The 19,619-nt window shown below is 51.3% G+C and overlaps 1 protein-coding gene across 1 annotated transcript in view; it reads right to left on the reverse strand.

Moving 5' to 3' along the window:
• Nucleotides 1-19,619, reverse strand: part of LOC119973530 (collagen alpha-1(VII) chain-like) — a 528,770-nt gene that overhangs the window by 88,243 nt on the left and 420,908 nt on the right. The window contains 4 exon segments of the mRNA XM_038811804.1: nucleotides 5,579-5,641; nucleotides 12,017-12,079; nucleotides 13,823-13,876; nucleotides 17,696-17,749. Coding sequence (XP_038667732.1) covers nucleotides 5,579-5,641; nucleotides 12,017-12,079; nucleotides 13,823-13,876; nucleotides 17,696-17,749 — 234 coding nt within the window.

The raw sequence follows: 19,619 nt of genomic DNA on the forward strand, positions 1-19,619 counted from the left end.
AGGTGGCCATTTGGCCCATTGTGCCACGCCACGATAGTCAAACGTTCCTTCCTATGCATTCCTTCATAAACAGCATTTCTTACAAGACATGAATATTATGCAGTTCCTTATTCAAACTACATAAATCATTAATTTCCTTCTTTAATTTAAGGTCCAGATGAACCCGTTTATATAAAACAGCTTTGATCTGAAAGGGACAGGCTTTCCAAGTAAAGTGAAAGATGCATTGTGGCTGAATATCCTGGAGACTTCTGCTGCCTTACCTTTGGCAAAAATCCCCTATCCAGGCAGCCTGCTCATCCCTGGACGGACACTAAAGGGCAATTTAACATGGCCAATCCACCTAACCCGCACGTCTTTGGACTGTGGGAGGAAACTGGAGGAAACCCACGCAGACACGGGGAGAATGTACAAACTCAACACAATTGAACCTTGGTCCCAGGAGAGGGCACCTGACCCTCGTGGGCAGAGCAAATTAGAGCCATTGGCGATGGGGAGCTTGGCCCTGGGCATCCGCCTCGCAGGGATTGATCTATTCAATACAGACTGAAGGGTTGGAGTCACTTGATTCCCCTATCTCACTTACAGGCACCTGCAAGAAGTGACCAAGGCTTGGGGAGGAGGACTCCCGATCAAGCCCCAGCCTCAGCCCAGAGATGAGCCTGGAGAATGGAAGAGGAGAGCTCCACACTTGTAACTCACTAACTCCACCAAATCAGGATCTCACACCACAGTGGGTATTAGTGCCAATTCAGGAAAGGTCTCACAATCTGGCCGTCACCACACAGACACATGTCCGCAACAGGAGTGGTAAGTTCAGCCGAGCTCCCCAGCTCACAGAGGACTGCAAGAAAAGAGGCACCTATGAGGCTCCAAATCCAACGACAAGCCTCTGGAATTTGCTTTCCAACTATAGTGAAGTGTCGACTAGAGGCAGGTCTATATCAGAGCTATTGGAAGCCCTCAACAGAATGGCACACAACTCAAACGAGTCTATTCCACCTGGTCTCTGATGAAGTGGTGCCCATATGTACATGCCTCAAGGTCTCCATGGGGAGGATGATGGATGCCATGGAGACCCTGGTCCAGCAGACCGCCCAGTTTCATCCAGAGATGTGTGCAGACCATCACCTTTGCCATGAATGAGTTCATGCAGTGGCAATGCGAGAGGGGGATGGGGCACCTTGATACCCCCCAGGTGTCCCTTCCCCTCAAGGAGTCAGGCGCTGCCCTTGGGCACCCGTAGGGAGGACGAGTAGCAGCTGGACACCCTGGGTCATCCACTCAGGACTCTGAGGTTGTCTGAATCCCCTCGGCCATGATACCTTCAACCTTGTTCATTTTTATTACAGAAGGAGCAGCTGGCTCTCTGGTGGACAGTCAAAGTAAGTAAGGGCCCTCCATGCCTCGGGTCTCCAGAGGATAGCCGCTGAAGTCATCAAAAGCAACAAGCAAATAATTCCATTGGCTCCCTCTGAATCCACTCACACTTACATCCCATCAAACCCACCCTCAGTTTGCCGCCCAGGAGGCAGTCACCGGCACCACAGACTCCTCCCTTTCATGTTCATCTAGACGTTCCACCTCCTCCTTTACTCCTTCCCCCATCCATATGTCTTTGATAGGAATCGACTATTTCCTGATAGATCTCATAGGTAAAAGAAGGCTATTTAGTGTAAATATTAAGCCCCAGTTTTAATACCCATTTTAAATTGAGGATTTCAGCACTCAGAACCTCAGATCATGATAAAACACATAGCTTCAACAGAGACACAAAAAGCCTGAGATATGCATAAAGTTATTGGAGATTAAAACAACATTTTTACTAAGCAAAGATGAAAAAGCTATTGTTCTGACAAACATATTTTCAAAGACAGTTTGACATTAAAACATGAGCTGTACCAGTAATCTGATCAAGGATGAAGCAGGCGCCATAGCAACATGAAGGCACTATTGTTCATAATGTGGATAAAGTGAAGTCAGCAGAAAACCAGTAGAAACCAGTCTTGATAATAGCACAGAATCGCATTCCATAGCATACACAAATATTCAAACATGAAACATTCAGAACTTATGTTGCACATTAAGGATTGACAGCTAACCGTAGAATCAAATACATTTGATTCCAACCCAAACCAATTAGGACGACATAGAGGTGTAGATGGATGGCTCAAGAGAGATAAGATTTCCTATAAACGCGATGGTCCGTAGGGTCATCTTTATCCAGGATCATTCTATACTTTGATCTAAACTATTTACTATCTCTATTTTTTTCAGATTTTCACTTTTCCACTCTAACTCTTGAAGTAAATGCAAACTGTTTTGCCGTAAGCAGGATACTATTTCTGTATTATTTTGAAAGTTAAATTGTCTACAAATTACTTCTCTTTAAGTCCTTTTGCTAGCCGGACTTTGTTGAGACTAGATTTAAGTTTCTCTCAATTGTAATCAAATAGAGACAATAAAGATTCTTGTTTGCATCCGAGAAGTTTAACTCAAATTTCGACTGAGTTTTAGTGTCACAAGACCGCATTGTAGATCTCATCAGTCTTTTTCCCCACGCGTGCTCCCTCCCTTACTCCTTCCTTCCCTTTAAATCCTTCCCCCCAACAAATTCCCTGTCTTATTCTTTCCTCTTCCATTACAATTATATCTTTACTTTACCATTCTCCCCCCGTTACTCCTTCCTTCCTTCTGCCTCACACCTTACGCCCTCCGAACCCCATTCCTCCACCCAGCTTTACTCCTGACACACGCGCCCCACTCCCCCACAAGACCTTCCTCTCCCACCCACACCTAGATCTTCCTCCCGCCACCCTTTTCCACTTCCTTATCAGCCCATGGTGAAGACCCTGTAGTATCAAAGCTGATCTGAGACATTGATGAATATCACAGAAGATGCTTTGAGCCCATTGCGAAGACCCTGAATTCCAAAGCAGGTCTGAGACATTGATGAAGACCACTGAAGATGCTGTGAGCCCATGGCGAAGACCCTGAAGTTCCAGATCAGGTCAGAGATCAGTGAAGGTGAAGCTGCTGTGTGGAGACCTCCTACGTTCTGAGAGATGCTTCGTGATGGCACCATATGCAGAAAGAGCCACCCACCATGTGATGAACGTGTTCCTCTAGGGTCCAGTAGTTGCAGGCCTTCAGCATCATTTTCTCTTTTAACGTCTATGATCTGATCAAGGCCCTGAAGATAAGTCTCAACTTTTGCACACTACGTTGGTGCAGACGTGTTCTGGACCCGCGTATTTGCCCAGGGAATCAGGTGTGGGGGCAAGATTCCAGTGAGGCCTTCATTTGTAATCAATTAGCAGGATGAAAGTCGGTTTCACACCAGGGGCTGGTTGAGCACACTGGGCTAAATCGCTGACTTTGCAAAGCAGACCAAGGCAGGCCAGCAGCACGGTTCAATTCCTGTACCAGCCTCCCCGAACGGGCGCCAGAATGTGGCGATTAGGGGGTTTTTCACAGTAACTTCATTTGAAGCCTACTTATGACAAAACGCAATTTTCATTTCATTTCATTTCTTTTTCACACCAGCCTTCAGTGGTATTCCTGATCCACCATGGCAGGCACCATCGGAAGATCCCGCTGCAAATTCATGCTGGCATGAAACTGATTTTTGAGCCTCCGGACGAATTCTAAACCCCTCCCTCAACCCTCACCATTGATCTTGTCGACGGGGGCATGGAAGAATTCTGCCCTGCCTTTCTAGCTGGTGTTTACTTGGCTCAGTCCCACTCTATGGGTGGAATTTTCCAATCTAAGCACAGAAAATCTGGAGGCGTGGTCTTGGCCATTATGTTAGATGGTGCCTGATAGAGCCAGCAATGGTAGCTCCACAGAGATTGGGAGGGTGCCCCAATCTGCGCGAAAAGAACTCCAAGCCCCTCACCCCTCAATGGGAGAAGCCACCTCCCGCCAAGCACCGGGGCAACCCTCTCCACCAAACATGAAGGAAAACTCTGCCAATGAAGCTCCCAGAGAGTCTATGGTAGCACTGTCGGGGGGGGGGGGGGGGGGGGGGGGGGGGGGGGGGGGACAATTCTATTAAAATTTATTAATCCATGAGGGGTGGGGAAAATCGGAAACTGAAATCTTGCTGGTGAGAATCTAGTTTTCCGATTTGCGTAAGATTTTATGCCCACGTCGCTGTTTGCGCTCACTGTGAACAGTGGCGCAAAATCGCCCCGCTCTATTGTGCTGTTTTAGTTCCAGCCTTACTCCACATTTCTTCTATTTCTATTGTTGTCAGTAGTTGAGTAGAATTGAGCTTTAATTTTATTTCTTGTGATCCTGCCAAGGATCTCTCTTTATGGAATCCTGATGATACTATTGTTGTAGATTTCTATATTTAAAAGGCGTTAGCCAATGACAGAAACATGTTTTCATAGTAATGACAGTGTGGATGTCCTAGAGCTGGCACCCAGCCATTTACTATCCAATTTGAATAAATTGTCAGCCTCTAGCCACAACCCACAGGTACCCCCTCCTGCTCCCTCCCTGTCTCTTTGTAAAAATCTTGACTGGCTATTTTTTGCTATTTGATGCCATCACCATGTGCTAATTTGACGTGTTCTTTGGGAACCGAGTTCACTTAATTCCCCTGAAGATCTCACCCTTTATTGTCCAATTTCATCTCATTTTCAAAACTACTTTTCCACTAATTTGCGTCTTTGCTGGGGTTGCAAGGCACATTAACTGTGGTGAACGATGGTTTAATCCTCAGTCACAAGGCTGGAATTTCTACCATTGACGATTGGTTGAGTGTAATGTAGACTGTCACTGTGAGGAACATGGCGGCTGGGCCACTTTATCAGAGGTGAGGCCGCACAGCAATCTCTTGGCGGTAGGAAAACCTCCCACGATTAAGTTGGAGGCTGGAATTCACGCATGCGATGGGATGTCAATTAGGCTTATCATTGAATCAACTGAAGGCTACCCACCTGTCCTTGCCTTCAAGCTCTCCTGTCCCCCTCTCCCATGATCCCTCCTCGTCACCATCATTCAGCCCTCACTCCCCTGGGTCCAGGAATTCCACAATGATCCCTGATGAAGTTCCTGGAGCAGGGTCGGCACCAGCTACCGCTGCCAGAAAGGGAGAGCTGATTGGCTGACAGCACCCAAATCCTGGGGACTCTGGCCATTTAAGTGCTTGAGATCCTCTTCAGAAGTGACGCAGGGTTCCCAACAGTTCTAGCAGGCTCAAAGGGCCGAATGGCCTACTTCCGTTCCTATTTGTTTTGGTCTTATGATCCAACCAGCCGTCTGGATCTGCGTCAGTTATATTAAAATAAAATTGAATGAAATGAAATTCGCTTATTGTCACAAGCAGGCTTCAAATGAAGTTACTGTGAAAAGCCCCTAGTCGCCACATTCCGGCGCCTGTTCGGGAAAGCTGGTACGGGAATTGAACCGTGCTGCTGGCCTGCCCTGGTCTGCTTTAAAAGCCAGCGATTTAGCCCTGTGCTCAACCAGCCCCTGGTTTAAAAACATTAAAATCCACCTCAATGTGTGCCTTGACACTCATTAATATTACTGGATGAAATGACAGCATGTTAGAAAGACAAACCTTTTCTCCTTTTTCCCCCGGAACTCCTTTGGATCCTTGAAGGCCTGGAAATCCACGAGCTCCCTAGTTCACATAAAAACATTTAGTGAAACATGAAATAACTCTCACAGAATTGTTATGGCACAGAAGGTGGCCATTTAGCCCATTGTGTCTGCACCAGCTCTCCAAATGTCCAAAAACAGAAAATATTGGACAATCTCAGCAAGTCTGACAGCATCAGTGAAGAGAGAAGGAAGCTAACGTTTTGAGTCTGGATGACTCTGTCGTGTTATGTACTCTGGGATAACACAGGCTGCAACTGGATGCAGCTTTAACCAAAAGATACTCCAGACCTTGAAGTTAGTTTAATCTGATTTATTGAACCAGTAGCACAGTTAGCTCAGTTCTCTATGAGTTCGACTCTCTGCTAACCTAAATGTGGTTACTGTCTGACTGAACCAGACTAGCTCTTAGCCACATGCTGGAGATATGTGATGCACAATCAATTGCACAGAAGACTCAGATTGGTACAACTGTGGCTTTATTACAGTCAGATGCGTGGCCTCCTACTGCAGCTGGTGAAATGGCAGATCAGAGGAGGACACGCATATTTATACGGCTCCTTGTGGGCGGAGCTAGCCGGCAGGGGCTACCGGCGAACCTGTGGTGCAGGTCCTACCTTACATCCCCTAATACAGCTGCACACAGTGGTTCACCACATTCACCCCCTGTTAAAAATGAGTCTGGCAGGGGTGGCGTGGAACTATATACAATGTTGCAAATAATTTACAATGGGGAGGGGGAAAAAAATGTCCATTTTGACGGTCCGGTGCCCGCCAGAGGTTCAGTCGATCTGGTCTTTGACGGTTCGCTGGGAGCGACGTAACTGTGGCAGCAATGTCGGTGCTGGTGTCGCCGACATCGGTGCTGGCGGTGTTGGCGCTGGCCAGTAGTCAGATGACCCCAGGAGCATGCCAAAATCTTCATCGTCCTCTTGTGTGGGCAGAGGAAGGAGGGATGGACCTGGTGGGGTTAATGGGAACGCCGGTGGAGGGGAGGGTGGCGCGTGGGTGGGGGAGTTGTTGGAGTGGAACCTGAGGGAGCCAGGTCCCTGAGGGAGACAGTATCTTGGCGGCCGTCGGGGAACTCCACGTAGGCATACTGGGGGTTGGTGTGGAGCAAGTGTACCCTGTCCACCAAGGGGTCCGCCTTGTGGAGTCGGACGTGCCTACGGAGCAGGACTGGTCCTGGAGCTGCCAGCCAAGTCGGGAGCGACACCCCGGATGTGGACTTCCTAGGGAAGGTAAAAACATGTTCATGGGGTGTGTTATTTGTGACAGTGCACAGTAGTGACCGGATGGAGTGTAGTGCATCAGGGAGGACCTCCGGCTAGCGAGAGGCTGGGGGGTTCCTGGACCTTAGGGCCATTTGGACGGCCCTCCAAACCGTCCCGTTCTCCCTCTCTACCTGCCCGTTTCCCCGGGGGTTGTAGCTGGTCGTTCTGCTGGAGGTGATACCCCTGCCGAGCAGGAACTGACGCAGCTCATCACTCATGAATGAGGATCCCCTGTCACTGTGGATGCAGGCGGGGAATCCGAACAGAGCTAAGATTGTGTTGAGGGCCTTAATGACGGTGGCAGACGTCATATCGGGGCATGGCCTGGCGAAGGGGAATCTGGAGAACTCATCGACCACACTGAGGATATATGTGTTGCGGTCGGTGTAGGGGAGGGGCCCTTTGAAATCCACGCTGAGGCGTTCAAAGGGGCGGGGAGGCTTTCACCAGGCGCGCGCAGTCTGGCCGGTAAAAGTGTGGCTTGCACTCCGCACAGACCTGGCAGTCCCTGGTGACTGTCCGTACTTCCTCGACGGAGTAGGGCAGATTGCGAGCTTTGACGAGGTGGTACAGTCGTGTGACCCCCGGGTGACAAAGGCTGTCGTGCAGGGCCCGGAGTTGGTCTACTTGTGCGCTGGCACATGTACCTCGGGAAAGGGCATCTGGGGGCTCGTTGAGTTTGCCGGGGCGATACAATATCTCGTAATTATAGTTGGAGAGCTCGATTCTCCACCGCAAGATTTTATCATTTTTCATCTTACCCCGCTGCGTGTTGTTGAACATGAAGGCTACCGACCGTTGGTCAGTGAGGAGAGTGAATCTCCTGCCGGCCAGGTAATGCCTCCAATGCTGCACAGCTTCAACGATAGCTTGGGCCTCTTTTTCGACGGATGAGTGCCGAATTTCAGAGGCATGAAGGGTGCGGGAAAAGAATGCCACGGGTCTGCCAGCCTGGTTTAGAGTAGAGGCGAGAGCGACATCTGAAGCGTCGCTTTCTACTTGAAAGGGGAGTGTCTCATCTACTGCGTGCATCCCGGCCCTGGCTATGTCTGCTCTGATATGGGCAAAGGCGTGTTGTACCTTGGCCGCGAGGGGGAATTGAGTGGACTGTATGAGTGGGCGGGCCTTGTCTGCATAGTTTGGGACCCACTCGGCATGGTAGGAGAAGAACCCCAGGCAGCGTTTGAGGGCCTTGGGGCAGTGGGGGAGGGGAAGCTCCATGAGGGGGTGCATGCGGTCGGGATCGGGCCCCAGAAGTCAGTTTTGGACTACATAGCCGAGGATGGCTAGGCGGGTCGTGCGGAACACAAACTTCTCCTTGTTGTACGTAAGGTTGAGGAGAGTGGCGGTACGGAGGAATTTAGCAAGATTGGCGTCATGGTCCTGCTGGTCATGGCCGCAGATGGTGACATTGTCTTAGTACGGAAATGTGGCCCCCAAACCGTACCGGTCGACCATTCGGTCCATCTCCTTTTGGAAGAGCGAGACACCGTTAGTGACGCCCGAAGGGAACCCTGAGGAAGTGATAGAGCCGACCGTCCGCCTCAAAGGCAGTGTATGGACGGTCCGATTTACGAATGGGGAGCTGGTGGTAGGCGGATTTCAGGTCAATCGTCGAGAAGACCCGGTACTGTGCAATCTGATTGACCATATCAGATATGCGTAGGAGGGGGTACGCGTCGAGCTGTGTGTACCGATTGATGGTCTGGCTATAGTCCACGACCATTCTATGTTTATCCCCCGTTTTTACTGCTACCACATGGGCTCTCCAGGGGCTATTGCTGGCCTTGATGATACCCTCCCGAAGCAGCCGCTGGACCTCGGACCTGATGAAGGTCTTTTCCTGGGTGCTGTACCGTCTGCTCCTGGTGGCAACGGGCTTGCAATCCGCAGTTAGATTGGCAAAGAGGGAGGGGGAGTCAACCTTGAGGGTCGTGAGGCCGCAAACGGTGAGTGGAGGTAGGGGCCCGCCAAATTTGAGGGTGAGGCTCTGCACTGGAAATCCAGGCCCAGCAATAGTGCAGCGCAGAGGTTGGGGAGGACGTAGAGACGGAAACCGCTGATTTCTACGCCCTGGACAGTGAGATTGACCACACAGAACCCTCGGATCGGGACAGAGTGGGATCTGGAGGCCAGGGAGATCCGTTGATTGGCGGGGTGGACCGCGAGGGAGCAGCGCCTTACCGTATCTGGGTGTATGAAGCTTTCAGTGCTCCCGGAGTCCAGCAGGCAAGAGATCGCGTGGCCGTTGGTTTTCACCGTCGTCGAAGCGGTGGCCAGGTTGTGAGGACGGGACTGGTCCAGTGTCATCGAGGCGAGCTGCGGGTGGTCGTCCGAGGTTTCAGATGGAGAGTGTCAGCGACCCAGATCTGGCGTTTCAGCCCCGTGGGGACGACAAGATGGCAGCGTCCGGACGTCCTCTGTGGAACAAAATGACGGCGCCCATGGGGCGCATGTTGCGGGGGTGGGGCAAGATGGCGGCACCCATGGGCCGCACGTGGACTGAGGGGCGGGGATGGCGGCACCCACTGGCTGCACATGGCCCGGAGGGGAGAAGATGGCAGCGCCCACTGGCCGCACGTGGACCTGGGAGGAGAAGATGGCGGCGCCCACTGGCCGCACGTGGCCCCGGTAGTGGAGCCCATTGTGCATTCGGCCGGAGGAAGGGGGCGATTGCGGGCGTGGTAGCAGCGACTGCCCGGGCCTGGCACACAGCTGCAAAGTGGCCCTTTTTACCGCAGGACTTGCAAGTGGTGGCGCGGGCTGGGCAGCGTTGGCGGGGGTGCTTCTGCTGACCGCAGAAGTAGCAGCAGGGACCCCCGGGGAGCGCGGATTGGCGGGCAGTGCAGGCGTATTGACTAGGCGCGGCCCCAGCTGGGGGGGTCATTTGCGGGGTCCAGGAGGGGTAGGACGGGTGAGCCGCGCGGCGAGCGGTGTAGGCCTGGACATTATGAGATGCGACCGTCATGGAGAGCGCTAAAGCTTTTGTCTCCGTTAGGTCGAGCGTGGTCCCTTCCAGGATCGCGTCCGACACAATCCCCGTTACGAACGCGTCGCGCATGAGGAGATTGGAATGTTCAGTGGCCGTAACGGCCTGACAGTCACAGTCCCATACGAGTGGAATTAGGGCCCGCCAGAAGTCTTCGATAGACTCACCAGGGAGTTGAGAGCGAGTGGCGAGTACGTGCCTGGCGAAGAGTGTGTTTGCTTTCTGTGCGTAGTTCTCTTTTAGGAATGCCATCGCTTCCGCGTAATTCGGTGGCATCCTGGATCAACGGGAACACGTTGGAGCTCAACCTGGAGTATAAAACCTGAATCTTCTGAGCTTCCGTCGGCGTGGGGGTTGCAGCATTGATGTAGGCCTCAAAACAAGCCAGCCAGTGATTAAAGTCCTTTCTGGCGGCGGGCGAGTGCGGATCCAGCTGCAGGCGATCTGGTTTGATCCTGATATCCATTTCTTAGAAAATCTGACTGTAATAAATTGATGCACGATCAATTGCACGAAAGACTCAGATTGGTACAACTGTGGCTTTATTACAGTCAGATGCGTGGCCTCCTGCTGCAGCTGGCAAAATGGCAGATCAGAGGAGGACACACATATTTATACAGCTCCTTGTGGGCGGAGCTAGCCGGCAGGGGCTACCGGCGAACCTGTAGTGCAGGTCCTACCGTACATCCCCTAATACAGGTGCACACAGGGGTTCACCACAGTGTGATACTGTAAATACACCCTGACTCACTCTGTAGATGTCCCAGTGGAAAGAGGCGGAGTGTGAGTGCCTCGTGTCTTTTATAGTGAGATACCACCCCTGAGTGTCCTGTCTGTTCATTGGTCATGTCCTATTCCCTGTGTTCATTAGCTGCCTGTCTGTGCCTGTCTGTATATCATTATCTGCATGTCTGCAAATCATGACAGACTCATTGTCCAAACAAACATCCTCCCTTAGTGCCATTCCTCGGTCATTCTGCCTATCCCCTGCACATCTTAGAACATAGAACATAGAACAGTACAGCACAGAACAGGCCCTTCAGCCCTCGATGTTGTGCCGAGCCATGATCACCCTACTCAAACCCACGTATCCACCCTATACCCGTAACCCAACAAACCCCCCCCCCCCCCCCCCCCCCCCCCCCCCCCCCCCAACCTTACTTTTTAGGACACTACGGGCAATTTAGCATGGCCAATCCACCCAACCCGCACATCTTTGGACTGTGGGAGGAAACCGGAGCACCCGGTTATCTTCTAATGCCTTCTCGAATGCCTCGATTGATCCCCCGCTTCCACATTACCAGGCTGTGCATTCCAGACCCCAACCATTCATTGTGTGAAAGTGTTTTTTCTCACAACACATCAAATCTGTGCCCTCTCATTATTGATCCTTTCATGAGAGGGAACAGTTTCTCTCTGTCTACTCTGTCCAGCCCCCTCATCATTTTGGACATTTCTTTCAAATCTCTTCTTATCATTCTTCTCTCCAAGGACAACTGACCCAACCTCTCCAATCTATCCTCATATCTGCAATATTTAATTAAACAGTGAGTGCTCTTTAATCTGCTTAGCTCTCATCAAGTCTGCTTCAGGCTTCATCTTCAACAGGGGGGAGTCCTGTTTTGACAGTTTTAGTCCTGCACCAAAGTTTCTCAAACAGAATCCTGCTCATTATTTTTATTCGGATTCAATCTATATAATTTTATCATAATCTATCTGTACCTTACTCAAAAATTAATCCACCAAGTTTTATATAGAATTACATAAAACTTTCAGTACAGAAGCAGGCTAGACCAGGGCTTATGTTCAGCGCTAGTTAATTCATTGCACCTTTTCCTTCAATTGTTTTCCCCTTCATAGAGTTATCCAGCTCCTCCTCAAATTCATCCATGTTATTCATCCCTACCATTAGATGTTGGAGTGAGTTTCATATTCTCACCATGCACCTTTACAGTGAGATTCTCAGGATCATCATTCAGTGTAAATAATTATGAGGGCTTATTCAGCATTTAGAATTATCATCAAAACAAGTAATTGAATTTTACTGAAGTCTTTGCACGTGCATTAGGTTCCCGCAGCCAGGGACCTTACATATTAGGAACCTGCGTTATGATATAGAAAGGCAGATACTAACCTTTAGTCCCATAAGGCCGTCTAAACCCAACTTTCCTGGTAACCCAGGTTCACCTTTTTCACCCTTTAAGAATAAGACAGAACATGTTTAATGGTCAGACTGACAGATACCTGAGCCAAGTCTCAGCTGTTGCCTCTGCCCTGATGTACCCTCCTCAAACCTATGGGCGGGATTCATCCAAAATATTTCTAAGTGTCATTTTGGGTGAGAGCCGCACCGCTATTTAACCACACTTAGGGCACGATCTAACGGAAATGAAACAGTCCCATGTCGGCTGCGTTTAGCTGGGTGTTTCCCGGCACTTGTAGCACAAAGAATGACCCAGCTATCTAACAGGACCCTGCTTTCTTTCGGGGCCTCAGTGGGGAACACCCCACCGTGACTGCACTTCACCGTGTCCACCGTGTCTCAATTCCTGCACTGAGGAGCGCTGTCCGCCAGTGCAGGAAGGTATCGGTGCCATTTTAAAATGGTGCCCCATTCTCGAGAACCCCAATGTGACCTCCGGACCTCCCTAATGTCCAATATAATGCCGTCATCATGCCACCCACACCCTATCTAATAAGGACAAGGCAACCCAGGGCCCAATCCCTGGCAGGGAAAACCTTAGCACTGCCAGCCTGGCACCCTTGGCATCCGGAAATGAACTGGCTTAGATCTTTGCTGGGAAGGGGTGGGGATGCGAGTCACCTCCATCAGAAGCCCCTTCTAACTTTGGGCACCCCCTCCCCCATTAAGATCCACTGACCTCGGACCTTGCTCCTGACTCCCTCTCACCTGACTCCTCGATCATCCACTTCATGCTCCCCAGGTCTTTACATTTCCAACTTGGGACATCTTAAACTTACCTTGCCATCTGGTCCCAGGATTTGGAATCAGGCTTCTTCCTGAAGTCTCTGGAGAGATGCCAATGCATTTTGACCCATTGAGTTTGCACCGACCCTCCGAAAGAGCACACTAGGTAGGCCGACACCCCCTCCCTATCCCCGCATTGATCATGGACAACTACCTAACCTGCACCTCTTTGGACACTAAAGGGGAAATTTATCATGGCCCACCCACCTAACCGGCACATCTTTGGACTGTGGGAGGAAAGTGGAGCACCCGGAGGAAACCCACGCACACACGGGGAGACCGTGCAAACTCCACACAGACAGTGACCCAAGGTCGGAATCAAACATGGGTCCTGGTGGTGAGGCAGCAGTGCTAACCACTGTACCACCGTGCCACCCACTTAGGACACTACTGTCATCAAAACTCTAGTCCACACCTTTGTCACTTCAAGACTTGACTTCTCCAAAATACCTCATGACAAAGGATCAGTCTCTCAATATTGCATTGGGGTGTCAATCTAGATGATGTGTAAAACCAGAAACACTTAAAAGTGAAATAAGGTGTGAACTATAACTGCTCTATTAGATGGTGGGAGAAGTGAGTCTCATATGTACCACACACCTCCTCAAAGAACAACTTTTCTTTCAATCTCACCAAGAGGGTAAACCTTGGCCAGGATATTTCAGTTGGCAATGTTTTGAGTAGCCGTCATTTAGCTGCAGTTGGAATCCCCACCCCTCACTCAGCTGGAAGGTGGAAGTCCCACAATAGGGAGCTGCTGGCCAGAGGTAGTGGACTTGACATTGAAGAACAAGTGATACACAAAGATCTACATCATCCTTTATTGAAAGCAATGTAAAAACTGATTCTTGACTAGTGCCACATTGAATCACATAGCTAACAGAATGTTTCACGGAAAAGACAAACCAAAATCTGTATCAATAGAGAACTGAGAAAAAGATCGGCAGTTACCTTTCCAGCCCCAATCCCTGGTTGTCCTCTTTGTCCTGGAAGGCCCCGTGATCCCTACATAGGAAGAAAATACTTGTTAATGCTAACCTTCACACTGCGTACACATGAGGGCTATTCGAATGGCATTGCTCTGTGTGATCCTCGTGACTGTGACAAAGATCATGTAGAAAGACAACATTAATTTTGTTAGTCTGAATTTATCATGTTGTCAAGCATATATGGAGAACAATGGAAAAACGTAATAATGAAAAGAACAAAACGATAAGTGAAAGAAGAGAGAAAAAACATGGAATAAACTAACAAGATAAAACAAAAATACTACAGCATTGAAGGGCGTTAGTATAAATGTAAACGAATGGATTCATTTTCCGAGCCCATTTTGCTTCTTTGCACCTTTTGAGACTATATAAAATTTACACTACTTCTGTGTGTGTGTGTATGTGTGTGTGTGTGTGGGGCCCGGGGGGGGTGGGGGGGGGGGGGGCGTGGTGGGGGTGACCAAGGGATGGGCCGAGGGGTTGAGGTGACCCCCCCGCAGTGAGTCTGGGGTGTCCAGGCATGGTCCGCCATTGCCGCAACCTGCAATGTAGACATCTTGCTGCAAACGCCACTGCCCGCCCATCGTGGCCCCTGGTCATGTTAAGTGACACCTGCCGCATAGGTGCCCCCATCACCCCAGGCCCCCCAGCCCCCAACCAACTCCTGCCACCCCCACCAGCCGGCACCCGCCAGCGGGGAAGCATGCAGCCCACCCAAGGGCAATACCCACAGTAGCCCCTGCAGTAGAGACCCGGACAGGGGCTGTGGAGCATACCTCCCTGTGTAGGGTAGCACCAACAACCGGTATCCCTGGCAGCAAGGATGGATATCAGGGCTAGAGGCTCCCACAGTGCCAGACACCGTTAGGGGTGCAGTGGGCAGAGTGCCAGGGGATCAGTTTTTGTGGAGATGGGGGAGCGGGGCAGGGGGAGAAGCAGGGGCAGAGGCTGCAGTGCAGACCGGAGCCACCTTGTAACCCAGAGGACCTGGTTTGGCAAGAAGGTATATACCATGCTAACATGTCTGAATTTCACCCCTGCAGACAATGGACTTCGGAATTCAACCAGCTTCACCCTAGTCGCCGCAGCCTTGGGCGCTGAGGCTGTATGAGCTGGAGCTGCTTGAGGAGAACACTGCAGCAGCAGAGCCTGCCCCATAGGAACAGGAGGCAACCGGTGAAGATGGAGAGCCAGCTGCCCAACAGGCCGAGGATGAGGAGGTGCAAAGGAGCCGCCACATGAGGCCCTGTGTGTACTGCCAGTCCCCGTAATTCGAGGACCTGCCGGACTGGGCAAGCCATCAAAGACTCCAGCTCAGCAGGGGGTCAGTATGACATATCTGCCGGATCATGGTGTTCCTGGCAGTGTGGGATAATGGGGCAGGACACCCGCTCCCGCTGTCTGTCAAGTTTGTTTTTAAATTTAGAGTACCCAATTACTTTTTTTTCCAAATAAGGGGCAATTTAGCATTGCCAATGCACCTAACCTGCACATCTTTGGGTTGTGGGGGTGAAACTCATGCATTCACGGGGAGAATGTGCAAACTCAGGGCCGGGATTCCGCTGTCCGTCAAGTTGATGGTCACCCTGATCTTTTACGCAACGGGGTCCTTCCAGACGCCGAGTAGGGTCCTGGGGCGAAATTCTCCCCTACCCGGCGGGGTTGGGGTCCCGGCGTAGCGGAGTGCCGCCAACCACTCCGGCGTCGGGCCTCCCTAAAGGTGCAGAATTCTCCACACCTTTAGAGGCTAGGCCCGCGCCGGAGTGGCTCCCGCTCCGCCGACTGGCACCAAAACTGGTGCCAACGGCCTTCGGCGCTACGCCGATCGGCGTCGGGGCTGGCCGAAAGGCCTTCGCCGGCGTGAGTCCGCGCAGGCACCAGAGCGTCAGCGGTCGCTGACGTTACCACCGGCGCATGCGCGGTGGAGGGGGTCTCTTCCGCCTCCGCCATGGTGGAGGCCGTGGCGGAAGAAAAAGAGTGCCCCCACAGCACAGGCCCGCCTGCCAATCGGTGGGCCCCGATCGCAGGCCAGGCCATCGTGGGGGCACCTCCCGGGGTCCGATCGCCCCGCCCCCCCAAGGACCCCAGGGGCCCACTCGCGCCGCCAATCCCGCCGGCACAGAGGTGGTTTAAACCACATAGGACGGAGAGGCCTGACAACGGCGGGACTTCGGCCCATCGCGGGCCGGAGAATCGCCGCGGGGGGCCCGCCGACCGGCGGGGCGTGATTCCTACCACTGTCGATTCCCGGGTGGCAGAGAATTCCGGCTTCGGCGGGGGCGGGATTCATGACTGCCCCGGGCGATTCCCCGACCCTGCGGGTGGTCGGAGAATTCCGCCCCTGTTTCGAATCTCACCAAGCTCGGTGCACAGGTGCCCCCATGCCGTCATGGACGCCCTATATGCCCGGTCGCCAAATATATCAAATTTTAAGTGGACCGAGCCCACCGGGATGCCCGGTCAGCGGTTCTTCGCCGAAATGCCCTGGGTCCAGGAGTCGAAAGGGGTTCCACTTGATGAACGTGCAGCTGGTGTGTGATACCCGTGCAGTGTTCACGATGCCTTCATCCTGGCACACTCGACGGTTCCTGACCTCTTCGAGCCTGAGGCGCCCATTCGGTTGAGGGGTTGGCTCCTGGGCGTCAGGGGCTACCTGTTGTGATAATGCCTATTCAGAGGCCACAGACCAATGCGAAGATCCACTACAATGGCGCCCATGCAGCGACCAGAGGCGAGTTCGAGCAGTGCTTCGGCATTCTGAAGATGTGCTTCAGGTGCCTGGACTGTTCTGGAGGGGCACTCCAGTATAGCGCCAGGAGAGTCTCCCACCTCGTGGTGGCCTGCTGCATCCTCCACAACACTGCACAGCAGAGGGGCGACGTGCTGGAGGAGGGAGATTAACGCCAGTCCTTGTCCGACGAGGAGGAGGCGGGGATGGGCGAAGATCTGCAGGACATGGGGCCTGGGCAGGCACAACGTGTGCTCGAGGACCAACGCGCATGGGACGCTCTGATAGACTCCAGGTTCACCGACTAGAGGGATTGGCCAGCGGCACGGGCATCCTATCCCCCATCCCTCCTCCCACCCCCTGGCCGACGACTCCCTCCCATGAACACCCCCCCCCCCCCCCCCCCATTCTATCTATGAAACCTCCATCCCCTCACCCAACCTTGCAACCCCCACCATGATACCTACGGGGTGCGGGCCATGGGTTGGCAGTAACAGCGGGTCTGGTCGATGTACTGGAGGATGATGACAAACCGCTCAGGGATGAGCTCTGGTACTCCACATCGTCTGACTCCTGCCCACAATAGCACTCTCCTCCGTCCACCTGGGTGATTCCTGCATGTGAGCTGGCCATTCCATCACACAGTCCCATTAAATCCCTGAGGTGGCGGATGTGGGAACGGTGGGAGGGGGTTGTGGGATGGGGGTGGGACACCGGAGCGGTGAGCGCAGGCTGAACTGTGGTCCCTGAGCCAAGCCCACCCACAATATCCGCTAGTGATTTGAAACAAACTTGTTGGACTTTAACCTGGTGTTGTAAGACTTCTTACTCTGTTTTAAAGAGACACTGCATCTTCCCTTGCTGCTCCCATATGGGGGCGAAACCCATGCATTCGCGGGGAGAATGTGCAAACTCCGCATGGACAGTGACCCGTATGGCTGAGACCTCAGATAGGGTAGATGAACCTTTGTCCCACAACTCCATGATAGTTTGGGGGTGCCTCAATCTGCTTTACCATGGTACAGGATTGAAATTTGTCTGAGAAATATTCTTCTAAAAAACTGTTCCAGCAGACAGTTAACATGCACAGTATTAATATTTCCTTACCTTCTCACCTCTGGGACCACTGTCTCCTTTTAAGCCTTGATCACCCTTATCCCCCTGAAGCAGAAAGAAAGACTTGTCTGAATAAATCATCTTAGCATATCTCAAAAATACCTCAAGGTACTCTATGTACAACGAATCAGTGACTTATCTAAAGACAGAATATGTTGCAAACGGCAATGAGATGCGTACATCCGAAGATGGATTGGCTATGTTAAAGATTTCCCCATTAGTGTCGAAAGGTTAGGTGGGGTTGCAGGGATAGGGCAAGGAGTGGGCATGTGCAGGGTGCTCTTTCAGAGGGCAGGTGCAGACCCGATGGGCCAAATGGCCTCCTTCTGTAGAGATTCTATGATTCTACGAACGGTCAGTTTTTGTTTTGTGGTGGTGTTTATTCAGGAGGAATGTTGACTGGGATAGCTGAAAATTCTGCGTACCTAAAAAAAAATAGCATGGCCACCTTCAATAGCCAACTGAACGGGTAGAACAGACAAACTGAATCACATCCAAAAGGTGGCAATGCCAGACTGCCTCAGTCGTACGCCCCAGATCATGTGCCCTGTACAGCCTTGTACAGCGCAGGTTCCATACTATTTCTTCAATGACTTAATTCAAAAGGGCTGAGGTTTACCCTACCAGTGGAAAGCTGTGACCAACAGACTTGTAAATGAGGACATTGTGGACTCACAATCTTTGTTTTCTGAATTTTAATGAGCATTAGATTGTGAACAATACATCTAGGGCTGGATTCTCCGGTTCCTGCAGCTGTGTGTTTCACGGTGGCACATCATTCGCTGGCAGTGGGATTCTGCCATCCCGCCACTTGTCAATGGGAATCCCTATTGAAGCCACCCCACACCACTGAAAACCCGTGGGGGGTGGGTGCTCTGCTGGCGGGAAAGGTAAATCTCAACGGCCGGAGAATTCTGGCCCTGATGACCCATTCAGAACATTCCCACTGCATTTGTGCACATTTGTGATAATTAATATTCAGCTGGAAAATTGCCCAATGGCACTTTCAGTGCGGTGAGGGAAAATCAGGAATTTGAAAGAAAAAATTGCGAAGTTGGGAAAGGCGTTAAGAAATCTTCCAAATTTATGGTTTAAGGTTTCACCACATCTCGCACAGAGCAATTTTCTGTCCATCTCTCCGACCATTTGACTGGAAAAGCCTTCCTACTTGATGAGTTGGAAAAAGCAGCAGAAGAGGGTACCTGACTTGTCAGCTTACATGATTTGTGACAAAGAAAATCAAGATTTTATATTTCCAGGACAACACGACAAAAACATTTCAAAGCTTTCCAGGTGACATCCTCTGCTATGCTGCAGTATCTCGCGCTTAAGCTAAGCTGTCACGTGTTAATTGAACCCGCTGTCTGTGTGAGCTTGCGTGGGTGTGCATCTGTGAAGCTGGGAAGCAAGTACCTCATTAAGCAATTTGACGAAGAGGTTCTCAGAGGCCTATATTCGGACTGCTGGTAATTTTCACGCCCACTTGCTGCCATGCGGGAAATGGCAGTCCGGGCATCAATGATTTTCTCCAGCATTGCTGTCGGGTGCAGTGTGTGCAACTAACTCCTTGCACAAAATGAAACTGCTGCTTCATTTTGAATGGACATACCGCAAATGGATGGAAATGTAATGATCTGAGAATTGCCCTCTCAGTTGGGTTGAGTGCCCTTTTAAATCGACAAATACACTCTCTCAAAGGTAGCGGTCTAAAAACTGGACATGTCCAAAATCCCGACATTATTAGAATGTGCCAATTTGGCTAGGTACTGCATGGTGCCGGACTTGTTATTTATTTCACTGCTACGCACACATAGGGCAGCATGGTAGAACAGTGGTTAGCACTGTTACTTCACAGCTCCAGAATCCCAGGTTCGAAACCCTGCTCGTGTCACCGTCTGTGCGGAGTCTGCATGTT

The sequence above is a fragment of the Scyliorhinus canicula genome, chromosome 11 (genome assembly GCF_902713615.1).
Source record: "Scyliorhinus canicula chromosome 11, sScyCan1.1, whole genome shotgun sequence".
Classification (NCBI taxonomy): Eukaryota; Metazoa; Chordata; class Chondrichthyes; order Carcharhiniformes; family Scyliorhinidae; genus Scyliorhinus; species Scyliorhinus canicula.